Here is a 13,494-nt window from a genome sequence, read left to right on the forward strand (position 1 = left end):
TCCTAGTAATTAATCAACTGAGATGAAAAATGTGCTGGAGTGCAACTAGAACGCTTAGCTAAAATTAGATTGGTAAACACCTGCACTTCTTTCAAAGTTCATATAATTAATCTTGTAAAAGACGGGCTACATTTTTCAATATTGTGACTGCTATTTTCGTAAAATACTTAATTCTTACGTTTTCACTCTTTTTTTTTCTATTCATTCCCCTTTCGTAAATTAAATATAAAGTATTGGAAAGTCTAATATCGAAGTCAAATAATAAAAGCTAAGTAATATAAGCCCCGAAAAAGCTTCTTTAAAATGGATTTGGAGGTATTCAAAATACCTGTATTAAAAATTACGAAGTAAATCTTAAACATTTATTTCCTCGAAAAATTCCAGAAAGGATAAAGCATGCTTTAACTTGCAATAATAAATGAAGGCTTTATTTTGTTGTTGCGAAGCTAAGTTTCTCTAGATTGGCAAGAAATCCACTATCCTGCTGTTTGAAATGTAAATAAGCAATGGCCGTCATCAAAATAATTATTAGGCTTAGCGGCAGTTAAACAACTTTAAAATTGTTGATAGTTCTAAAAATATTGCATAGACATTTACTAAAGGCATAAAAACCTTAACCGGAAGATAAGAACAATACAATTCAATCATTTTTAAAGGAAAAAATGTACAATTTACAAACATATAAGAGTAAAGAAACGGACATCACTGAGCCGGGTAACAGAGTGGATATATATATAAATATATTTATATACGTTTGGTGCGGCCGATTGCAACCCAAATACGAGGTGCACATCTACATGTTATAGCAGTCCTATATAGAAAATTTCAACGTTCTGAGGCTATGCGTTTTTGAGTTATGCGAGAGTACGTACGTACGTACATACGTTCGTACAGACGCCACGAAAAATTGTCTTCAGAATTCATTTTAACGCAGTTTTATAATTTTTTTGGAGGAAAAGAGTCTTTTATTCTGTCCTTTACGTACAGATATCACGCAAAAATATCGTTAAATTGCATTCGATAGCGGTCAAAATGGATATTTTTTTACTTTGAAATATGCTGCCTGAAACTTTTCTCGATTACAATACTTCCTTTTTACTTTGTACAAGGAAGTAAAAATGCAATTTTAGTTTAATGCTTGTAAATCATCATCTTCTCTGGAATGGAGCGGAACTGAGTGAGGCATCCTCTGATTCCATAAATTGGTGGGAAGCCATTTCGGGCACTCTTATCTTTGGAAGGCACCTCATCTTTGCAAAGCTTTAATCAGGCGAGATATTAATTAAAAGCTCTGAAGATGCTAATTTTCGCAGTCTGCAAGTTGCTTTTTTTCGCTGAAGTTCATTGTTTTTCAGCCTGCTGCATGAAAACGTATGCAAAGTGGAATTCAAAAATTGACATCGGTATTTTCTAAACGGAAGTAGAATAAAATTCTTTATGTAATCACGTGGCCCATTCCTTTTTTTTTTTTTTTTTTTTTTTTTTTTAACAGTGATGTGTTTTGTGAAATTTTCTTGAAAACTGTGGATTTTAAAAATATTTTTCTGTTTCTCGTTTAAATCAGGCCCGGTGTCGCAGTGGCTAGCGCATCGCGCAGCAGCCGCATAGGTCTGGGGTTCGAACCCCCGGCTGGGCAAGGTCGACTCAGCCCATGGAGGTAGGAAGTAAGATGGAGTCGCCCTAAACAAGTTTCTCCGTACCCTGCTCTGAAGCACCGGCGATCCCTACGTGGTGACCAAAACATTGGGTCATTTACCATTGAGTTCTATGGGATTTGACGCGTTCGGGTGTAAATATTTTGTAATTACGTCGCAAATATACATATAAATGTATATATTTTCTTTTTCTACAACACTTCAGAGTCCTAAGTATGTGAAAACAACATATTTTTAAACAACATTTCATTCCGAACGGAATTAAATGCTATACTTTTCACAGGACAGTTTTCTCAGAATGGTTTAATTTGAATGAAATATTTTCACAAGTTTTCGTTAATTTTACATTAGAAAAAAAATTAAGGTAATTCGATTTTATTCGGTTAAGGTACAAAAATTAAGATCAAAGTTTATTGTATTATTAATATTAAAATTATGCATTATTTCTTTTCTATTTATAGAGCTTCTTCTTAAAATACTTTCTTAAGTATGACATGATTTTTTGGCTTCTTTTAAATCGAAAAATGTAAGTCAATTTATAATTAATGCTCTATTCGGTTCATTTTAAATTAGAGAATTATTAGGAATTAGCGAAAAACTTTTTTAAAGTATTTCGCTAATTCCTAATAATTAAATAGTATTTGACTTTCTCTGAACATTTCTGAAAGGGAATAAAATAAGTTTTTTTTTAAGTATTATTTAAAACTTGTAACTGAGTTATAAAATGTAAAGGGAATAATTCTTTTAATTATACTTATCAGATTTATTTTTTTTTTTACCCTTCATTTCAACAATACATATTCCAAAACTCTTTATTACGTTCTTGAGTGCGCATCTCATAGCATTTGCTTTACAATACCTTTTAACAGATTGCTTTCCAATACGAACAATTCTTGCTTAAATAGTTTTATAACGTATTTGACAACAGGATTTCAATTTATGTTTACAATTCAATATTAAGGTTATTATATATTCAGATAACATTTATAATCATTATAAATGAGATACATTTAATCATTAGATTTCTTCACGGTACTTTCACAGTTGTTTATAAGTGAATAAATTCTTCATTTCAAATACATTTATAAATAATTTAATGAATATTTAAGTATTTTGTCAAAGGCAGATACATGCTTTTTGCAAGCACATGCATAAATACCCATACATATTTCCTATTTATCATTTCCGGCATGTGCAAATCTTTAATTTCTGTGCATTCACTATATTTTTCGTGTAAAGTAATTTACACTAATTTAGCATACACCCGAAAGTTTTACATAAAAATATATATGAATATAATTTGAATGAAAATTATTAGTATTATTTTTAATACCCACTCAAAGGTCAGTTTTTCTTCAAAATTCCTCCACGATGACATCTCTCTCTTTAGGCAGATAGCCCTTGCATGCGTTACTCTATTTAATAAAAACTTAATCTGACCTATGTGCCTAATTACAAATATTTTAACATACATAATTTTATATTTACATTTAGCCATCAAGTTTCAAACTTTTCAAATCTTCTAGAAAATAAATTTTGGCAGATCTCTTTTAGCAATTTTCTTAAAATCTGTATTTTTGTAGTGCAACAGCTTAGAATTTTATAAAACAAATTCATAATCAAAATCGCTGTTGTTAGTTATCGAAAAATAACCAAGATGTGATTTTTGCGTAAATGTCAGTAAACTATACAAATTTCTATTATCCATCACACTATGAATGTTTCTTTCATGCGAGAGTGTCCCTTTTTCGATTTCTATGGAACTGTCGTGTGTCAAAAAAATTTTCAGAATCTTGTCAAGCGAGCTTCTGACTGTAAACAAAGAACACCCCGTCTGGTGACCCAAGATTCAAAGCAGTGCTTCACTTCTAGCGCGGAATGGCCCCTCCTCCCTTTCCTACCTCCATGACTCAGGCTTTCATCACTAGGGTCAATAAAATGAGGACCAAGTTCGCTTGGGGACTAAACACTGGGGGTCCTGCGACAAGCTGACTACTCGTTCAGGGCACATGCTTACGCACTCCGGGGCCCACGGTCAAGAAAGCAGATTTCGGGGCGCTGCAGGCCTTGGCCCATTACGGCTGTTTGCGCCACTGAGTTTAGTTTAGTTCTCGTTTAAGTATGAAATAGCTCCACAAATTTCTTTTTTAAAATCTTACTGGAAACTCCCCTAGTCGTTAGAAACATGAAATTAAACACACATTAAGTCATAACTTTACATATAACTTCTAAATTTTGCTTTGGCCGCAGCTCGCTATAGTATTTTAATAATATTCGATTAAAGGTAAGTATTATAAATTTTTTATGTTTCAGTTTTGAAAATATAGCATTTAAGATGGAAAACTATCTTTATGACCCTGTAGGGTTTCCTCATTTTGTAAATGCTAAGTTCTTGTTGAACGTGAAGAATCTTAAGAACTGATAAGTAATCATAGGAAGTCTAATCACATTTTCAATCAGCTCAAAAGTTTTAATCATAGTGTCCTTCGTTTAACTGGAAATGAAAAAAAAAAAAAAATTAATAAATAATAATCTGAAAGATTTCAGATTTTAACGTTCGACAAAAACAGATTGTTAAGGTTTTTAAAGATCTCGCTACGCTCGCATTCTGCTGTTACACTATTCCTATTAAACCATTTTTTTTTTGTCTTTTTAGCTTTATTTAGCTTTTTTAGCTTTATTTATTATAAAACATCATTTTCTTCGCATCTATGCCATATGCATTTCAATAGCAAATTTACAAAAAATTTTAAAAGCAGCTTCGCAGTATACGTTTAGAATTCCTCATACACCGTTTAGCGTTGGGAATATATTTTTCAGTTTTTGTCAGTCTTTCTAATTTCATTGTATCGATGCTCAGTTTGTAGAGACATTAGGTATTTTTAGAAGCAAACAAGAGGAAAAATGAGCAACGCTTTCGCCGGGAATCGAACCGCGGACCTCTGGAATACGCGCCCAGCGTGCAGACCACTACACCACGAAGGCACGCTAGGGAAAGCGAGAGAAATACCTTGTAAGATTCTCACTAGTGTAATTCTCAGTTACTGTAGAAAGTGATGAATCTTAAGAACTAGTTAGCGAATAATTGCTTCAGTTTGTGTGGCAAGAAACAACAACATGGGAGGGTAAATAACCCTTTATTATTCCAATAAGATTTAACAAAACTCCGTCCTGGAGTGTACAATAAAAGCCGACACTTGGGCTTGAACTTAAGAGGCTAAGAAGTAAACTAAAACTAATCTAAAGAGATATAGCCGAACCTATCAAGATTGTAATCGAGTTGGCTCCTTAACGCTAATTGACTGCGAAGCTATCAAGGGCTTGAGTACGGCCGAGCGTAATAACAGCCCTGTGAGAGAGTAACCAAAAAGGCGGACGCTCGCTAATCAGAAACTCTGATTCTCTCAAACTCAACAAGTAATGTTTTTATTCTTCATCGTAACATACACTGTAAATTCTATGTGTGTACTGAATAATTAGTATTGTAATGTATAATAATTGTATAATTGGTAATGTAATTAATATTGTAATGTGTAATAATTGTATAATTGGTAATGTTTCTATTATTCATCGTAACATACACTGTAAATTCTATGTGTGTACTGAATAATTAGTATTGTAATGTATTGAAATTGCATAATTAGTATTGTAATGTATAATTGGTAATGTATGAATTGTATAAATCAGTAGTGTAATATATAGTGCATGCTGCAAAATTAGTTTTTAAATGTATTATAATTGAATCATTAGTATCGTAACGTATTCTAAAAGTAGCATGTTACAAAAGCCCCTGTATGGCCATGTACTTATGTTTTTCTCAGATATCAACAAACACTGGGACGCGGGCAGGTAGACGGCAGCGAACCCCATTGGCGGCTCTGGATAAGGGCGGACGTGGTGCTGTACTGATTAACCATTAAGGTAGAGTCAAGTAGGTAGTGATAAGTGACGGAGGACAGTGCCCACGTCCTCCGTCACGTATCACTTATCTAACTCAACAAGTAGAACTTCGCGGTTAAATACCGCTCCTCCTCATTATGTATTCAGACGTGATTCTAAAATTACGTTCTGGCCGGAAATAGTAAGTTACGAATTTGATAGGAAAGACGTTTAACTAAAAATTTAACTGTTAATAAAATTAACATAATTCTTACAACCCCAAACGGCGTTAGCCTAGAATGGCTACTATTAATTTCGCTTTGGCATTTTGCGTCGATTCACGATAAACATTATTTCACTTTTCAAACTGTTGCCACCCAATGTTAAAGTCCTGCATTATATTTGAAGAAATTAAATAATGAAGAATCTGCATAAATGCATGTATGCTTCTCACATTGTGATAAAACAACGGTACCTAGATCCATCCAATTTTGAATAACGCAATCTTACTGCGAATATGGGCATCTGGAAACCCAAATTTGGAATTTGTTTCATTATCTCTTTCATATTCTGTAAACCATTTATGATTTTTTTTTATTAAGAAACTCTACGATTTCAAAGCGAGCCATGGCAACACTGTACGTGGGGGAAGAGGGCATTTTTATCTCCAGCGCGCGAAACTGTGTATCGGAAATTACAAAGATATGCCCTTTTAAATATTTTGTGATAATGCTGTTGAACTGAATTAATGGTTTAAGTGCGAAGAACATGATACTACATATATGAACATGATAATGGTAACACACAAAACTTTAAAAAACGCCCCTTTGGGCAAAATATAAAATCTGAAAGCTTTCAAATTTTATTTATTTATTTTTAATTACTATAAATAATATTTATAGTAATAAAAAATAAATGGATAAATTTATAAAATAGATAAATAAATAATATTTATAAAATAAATAAATAATATTTATAAAATAAATAAATAATTTATTTTTTATTACTATAGGAAATATAATATTATATTTTCAATTCTATTTATTATTTATTTTATTACATTTTATATTTTTTACATTTTCTATCAAAATTAAATGTATTTTTAAATAATTTTTGTAATAAATTTTATTTCATTTTTGTTACAGAAAAAAGGAATCTACATTAGAAAATGGAGGACCATTGCATGAAAGATACACTTGAGGAACCCCAACCCCCTGCTACATACAGGTTAGTTTTACTTATAAATAAAAACGTATGAACCGTCTTAGGTCTCACTCACTCGTGAACGTAATGTATGTTGTAATTTAAGACAAATACGAACAGGGCCGCCGCGGGGGTATTAGGCGCTCTTGTTCAAATTGAAATTTGGCGCCCCTTTATAGGGTTCTGTTGCACCCATATAAAGTGCTGCAAATTATATGTGAAATACTCTTTTACAATATTCAAAATTTGACTTTCGAACTGAAAAGTTTTAAAATTGTAATATTGAAACACGTGTTTGTCTTATTGTTTTATTATTTCATAAATTTTAAAAACAAAACAACGATAAAACAGTTTTTAAGTAAAATATAAAAATTAGAAAATGTATTCAAATATTGATTCGCCTCGCTTTAGCAGCTACAAACGCGGGTTTCAATTCCTTTATATTTAATTTATCCAAAATTTCGCTCGCTATGGATATAGTTCACAAGTCCGATAATCTCACCTGTGCTATGGTAGATCGCACGTAGTTTTTTATAATTTTAAGTTTTGAAAAACTTTGTTTTCCAGTAGCCACCGTAACTGGCACGATTTGTAAATCACATTTATAATTTTGCATTATTTCATTTACCACATTATTTACTAAATTTAAAATATCGTGTCAGATCTTAATGGAACAAATGAATTTAAACGACAAAACCATCTGAAAATTTATTTCTAAGAATTTAGTGTGAATTTTTTTCTTCTTTCTGCTGATTCAAAATATTTAATTAAATTAAACCAATATTAATACAAATTACTAAAAAGCATTTGCTATAAGCAATTGAAATATTGAAAAAATCTCAGGTACATAATAATTATAAACTATTAATGAAAAAGAGCTATAATCATTAGTAATTTTTTTAGAATTTTTTTCGATTATTTGGAAGTTGTAATTGTATATCAGAAATAGGTAAATCTAGTTTTGCCAAATTAATCGTTTATCTGGGTTTTATAAAGGTAAATAAAAAGTTGCTTTTTGAATTATTTTGTTAATTTGAAACATAAAAGTTTTTTTTAATGAACTGTTTCTTTACTACTATGAAAATAATACTAAATATATATAGTGTTGTTCACTTACCTCTAAATAGTAATGCTATTTTTTAGAGCAATTATAAACAAAAACGATTTGAAAACAATCACAGTACTTTGCTTGCGAAGCAATTCACAGAATGTACACATTTTATGAGTGACGACTACGTATATGATTAAAGTTAAGGACGTGTGTCCGGTTTGGACACACCTAAAAATGTCCTTCTGTACACACAGAAAAATTGAATAAAAAAGGATTTATAGGTAACTATAAGTTAGTCTGAACCTTCTTTATTTATAGTAGATGACAGCTCAACACAAACCAGTCCATATATTTTAGTCATGTTTAGTTTCTTAAGACCTTCATTTTTTAAAGAAATCTTCCAGATTTTTTTTAGGGTATAAAAGGAATTGTTTGAAAAGAAATTTCTGTGCTATTTTTTTGGCTGTATGCTAATCTCCTTATTCTATATTAGTTTTAAATTTTTACCTTGAAATCATGCCTAAAATCAATCGGCGAACCCTAGGTGGGCCCAGACTGGGCTCACCGATAATCTAGGACAACTGAGAGTCTGTATTTTTTGTTTCTACGCATCTCATCGGTCAGTTCATTGACAAAAATGCTCAGCACTCTTTTCGAAGCTCTATTCAATCAGTGTGCCACTTTGGGCACACCCACAGAATTAAAACGATAAGTGCTATCTTCACAAAATTTTACTCGTGTACTTCTCTACGCCTAATTAGACTGCCTACCTTTTTTTTAAAATCAAAACTCCGACTTTAAAAGGTTGCGTGCCGGAAAGGGTTAATTCAAAGGTACGCGCCACCGTGAGTGTTAGGCCATTGAATGTAAGAATTAGTATTTCGTAATCCGCCACATCGCCCTTTTTGGGTAACTGGTAAGTGATAAGTGACGGAGGACGTGGGCACTGTCCCTTTACCTTAATGGTTAATCAGTACAGCACCACGTCCGCCATTATCCAGAGCCGCCGATGGGGTGGGTAACTGGTAAATTAGAACCTGCAATAGATATCTGGATTACCTCACTAAAGTTTTTCAGAAATGACAACCACTTGAGAGAGTAGAGCGAGCCCATGGCTAAGTAGTCTTACCACATGCAAAAATACCAAGGAAGAATACTAATTAAACACACAAAACAAAGAAAAAAGGCAAAATAAAAAACAGCAAAATACATGTGCCATTAAAGTAATGAAAATATATTTAAGTTGAGAATAGAATAATAATTTTGAATGGCGCCTTTTTTGTTGCCACATTAAAAAAATGTACGTATATTATCATTGAAAAAAAAACTAGTACGACGTTGAGGTGCAACAGCTTCTCAGCACATAAAGAATAAGTATATGCCGATACAAAACATTACCAATTCCTGTTGTTACATGTTACGAATTCTTAGATTTTTAAGTACCATAGTTCCGTCTGGTAGCGCGAAATCCACACGGAACATGTTTTTATTGTTCATATCGGCAATCAAATTTTGTTTTACACAAACGAAAACAACCCGCAGAAACGAAAACAAAATAAAAATAAAATAAAAATAAAAATAAAAATAAAATGTCATTTTATTGCTTAGAAAATATAAAACATGACAAATTGCAAGCTTATAATTAATAACTTTTCTTTAAGTAAGATTAAATTAAAAATATTCAGAAATATATTCAATTAATTCAGTTCTCACTTCGCGCCAAGGCAAAAATGCATAACACCTCAAAATACCTTCATTAAAAATTGAAAAATATAGAAAAAAAACATCATTAAAAGAATTTAAAAAACAATTTTTACAATTAAAATTAGATCTTCCACGCAAAAACAAGCAGTTCCGCCAGCAAGCAAGAAGCCAGATTTTTCGATGCGCAAAACTAAGTTTCCTTTTCGTCTCCCTCGGCAAAAAAACACCGAAGGTGCAGAAACAGATTTCATTCACTATTCTGCTCAGTTTCAAATTTGAACAAATATGGCTGCTATGGTAAAAAAAAAATTAGGCTTAGCCGCACTTAAACAGCTCCTAAATTGTTGATAATTTTACAATTATTGCATGCACCTTAACTAGAACATACTAGCAACCTTAACAGGAACGTACTAGCAACATAATTTTGCATCCTCTTCGTGCTGCTCCTCCTCCTGCTGCTCCTCCTCCGCGTGCTGCTACTCCTCCTCCGCGTGCTGCTACTCCGCGTGCTGCTACTCCTCGTGCTGCTTCTCCTCCTGCTGCTCCTCCTCCTGCTGCTCCTTCTCTTGCTGCTCCTTCTCCTGCTGCTCCTCCCCGTGCTGCTGCTCCTCCTCCTGCTCCTCTTTCTCCTGCTGCTCCTCCTGTTCCTGTCCCTCCTCCAGCTGCTCCTTTTCGTGCTGCTCCTCCTCCTCGTGCTGCTCGTCCTCTTCCTTTCCTCCTCCTGTTGCACCTCCTCGTGCTGCTCTTCCTCCTGCTCCTCCTCATGCTGCTCCTCAGCAGGTAGGAGGAATAGTACGAGGAGGAGGAGCACCAGGAGGAGCATCCGGAGGAACAAGAAGAGCAGCCGCCGGGGGGGGGGAAGGAGCAGTATGACGAAACATATATTCGTGTGCAGAAATAATTTTGCCTTCGGGGCCCATTCGAGACCAGCCATTTTGCCACCTGCCGCCCGCGGCCGTCTTTCCGCAATTATAAATAATAATGCTGTAGTTTTAAAGACATATTGTAATATTTAAATGATAAATGTCGCATCTGCCTTTGTAGAAGAGAGTTCTTAAGGTTATTTTTATTATATTCAAATTTTTTCACTATCAGGATCATCAGAGAATACTAAACAATCTTTAATTGAATTTGATTTAATTGGTCATACTTATTAATGTGCTTGCTTATTTACTACAGAGATTTATTGTGCATTAAAAAATGGTAACATTAAGTGTGCGAGAGTGGTTAACACATAACACTCCCATACCTCAAGAAATCATATGTTACAAAGCATAAGTAAGACAGCATAAGAAGTTTAGTACATACACATTTGAAGTATTATAAGGATATTAATATAAATTTAATAAAAAAACTAATTTAATATAGTAAGTGAAAACAGTAAAGCAATTGAGCTGCAGTGTTATCGTAGATTAATTAACAATTAGGTTACATAATATTTATGCGATTCAAAGAATTGAGAGATGATTACAAATATTGAAGTGCAGTGCAGTTGGGCCAAGCTTGGATTGGCGTGGCAAGCTCTGTTGGTGAGAGTAAAGCAAAGCCTGAGACAGAAAACTAACTCTGAATATCAACTAATAACGTGGCCTTCAGCAGGCAGAATACGCTCTGGCTAAACAACCTAAAACTTTCCTTTAAATACTGTCTCTTTCTAACACATTTAAATACGCGTGAACGAAAATTTGTATTTTGGCAGGAAAATGTAAAGGGGGAAAGGATAGTAAACATTTTTGTTGAATAATGCTCTGACATATAGTCAGCCCAAGCCCTCGAAATTCCTCGTGGCAAAGTGCGCAAGTTTATGCCTGTCGATGGCAACAGCCTTGAACACCTTACAGGTGGCAGTGCAACTTAGCTGAGTTCCACCCCCAATTTTGATGGACAGCACCCTGGAGGGACGGGTCCGAGGGTCTTCCACCCCCCTCTACTTCTACCACCAACCTCTCGAGATGACTTTCGGCTCACCGCCTATTTAGAGTGCCCCCATGCCGCATGGACACTATACATTTACAAACATCGGGTTCGTACCCGGCTCCTTCGACACGGCAGTTAGCCATGCTAACCACTATACCGGATGTCCGGTCCAGTAAACATACTTAGCATTATATTTTCAAAAATTCCGCAGGACTAGTTTCGATGATTTTACCGAACCACCATCCTCAGCTGCAAAACCGCAAATGAACAAGGTAGGAAATAATGATTAGATAAGATAAGAAAGCCTGGAAAAGAATAAGCAAGTGGCGCCATCTGTTGGTGAAACCAGAACTAAAACATAATTTCTTTAAAGGCCGAAGGCAAAGATGGATTGAAATTAGGATCGTTAACTAGAAGAGAAAGATTTTTTTGAATGCGAAATGCCTCTAGAAAATCCAGTTCTCCAGTGGAAGATGTTTTTTGAATAATTTTGGCAGCAGAAAAATTGAAAGTATGATTTTCGGACCAACAATGCTGAGCAACAGAAGACTTCTGTGTTTCCTTTTTTCTAAAATATGCCTCATGTTCCTTGACGGGAAATTTTAAGGCTCTCTTTTTTTGGCCAATGTAAATTAAACCACACTGGCAAGGAATCCTATAAATTCGCCAGGAATTCATATCCGGAATGGGGTCCTTGAGTATGGAACTCGGAATTTTATTGATGGGAGAATAAACAACCCGAAAGTTAAATTTCTGTAAAATATGTGCAACTTTATAACTTTCTGTATAATATGCAACTTTATGCAACTTTCTGCATAATATGTGCAACAACTCCTGCGAAATTTTTGAAAAAAATATATATATAACGCCGATTTTTGTTGTTTTAACTTCTGAATTAGTATAAAGTAACTAGTTAGGTAAAATAAATAAATATCGTAAAAGGTAGATACATAACATCCTTTATTCTTTTGCCAACGGTTTGTCAAATAAACCAAAAATAAAGAACACACAATTTTTACGCCTTCGCATCTCTCGCGAAATCGCTTCGCAATCGATTCAGTCGTGGGTAAAAGTATCGATTCGAAAAAAGATACTGACAACAGGAAAAATACTCATCCACCACTTCACAATGCGCTTTTTTATTGCATATTTTTTATTGGAATTTCCATAAAAAAAGTGAGAGTGTGTTTCGACCTTATTAGTTCTTTGTCAGTGGAAAAATATTAAATTTTGCCTAGCTGTCAATACTCGAAGGAATGTTTGCTTCCTATTTTCACTCTTGACAAGTGAAAATTATAATCATCGTGAAAAATATGATTTCCCTTTCCTCTTGTAGATAAAGCTTAAAAGAAAATTTACTACAGTTGGTCTTTGTTCCTATAATTTGCTTTTGTATTTTACAAATAATGCCACCTGTTCAAGTAAATAAAGTGTAGAATAAACATACTTTTTTTTGTGCGAAGAATTAGTTTTTTTAGCCCATAGGCGCTTTAGCCCAGAAGAAGCCTCGAAACGGCATTTTGTGTCAGTTTACTATAAATGTCCGTTTCAGTTTGAAATGTTGCCACTCAATGTTATCGCCCTGTATGAATTTTAAAGAAATTAAATAATGATGAATCTTCACCAATGTATGTATATTTCTCGCATTGTGAAATAACTACGGTACCTGGAGTCGTCCAATTTTGAATAACGTAGTCCTCCACCCGAATATCGAGACCTGGAAGCTCAAATTCTGATTTTGGAATTTATTTTATTATTATTAATTAGGCGGAAGAAGGAAAAGAAGATATTCTATTTTATGTTTTGTAAAACTTTAACGAATTTTCGATTAACAAACTCAACGATTTCAAAGTGAGCATTGGCAGCACTATACGAAAAAAAAAAAAAAGCATTTTTATCTCCAGCTCGCGAGAGTACCTGTCGGACATTCTAAAGATATGCTTTTTAAAAATATTTATTTTATTATTATTAATTAGGCGGAAGCAGGAAAAGAAGATATTCTATTTTATGTTTTGTAAAACTTTAACGAATTTTCGATTAACAAACTCAACGATTTCAAAGTGAGCATTGGCAGCACTATACGAA

General features: G+C 33.7%; 1 protein-coding gene across 2 annotated transcripts in view; it reads left to right on the top strand.

Moving 5' to 3' along the window:
- LOC118184492 (tumor protein p53-inducible protein 11-like) overlaps positions 1-13,494 on the top strand; it is a 483,444-nt gene that overhangs the window by 195,620 nt on the left and 274,330 nt on the right. For both annotated transcript variants that reach the window (XM_085812234.1, XM_085812235.1), the window contains exon 2: positions 6,680-6,761. In XM_085812234.1, coding sequence (XP_085668360.1) covers positions 6,703-6,761 — 59 coding nt within the window. In that variant the 5' untranslated portion in view covers positions 6,680-6,702. The remainder of the gene's footprint in view (positions 1-6,679; positions 6,762-13,494) is intronic.

The sequence above is a fragment of the Stegodyphus dumicola genome, chromosome 2 (genome assembly GCF_044657685.1).
Source record: "Stegodyphus dumicola isolate Sdum_Otavi_A_Nest chromosome 2, ASM4465768v1".
Taxonomy (NCBI): Eukaryota; Metazoa; Arthropoda; class Arachnida; order Araneae; family Eresidae; genus Stegodyphus; species Stegodyphus dumicola.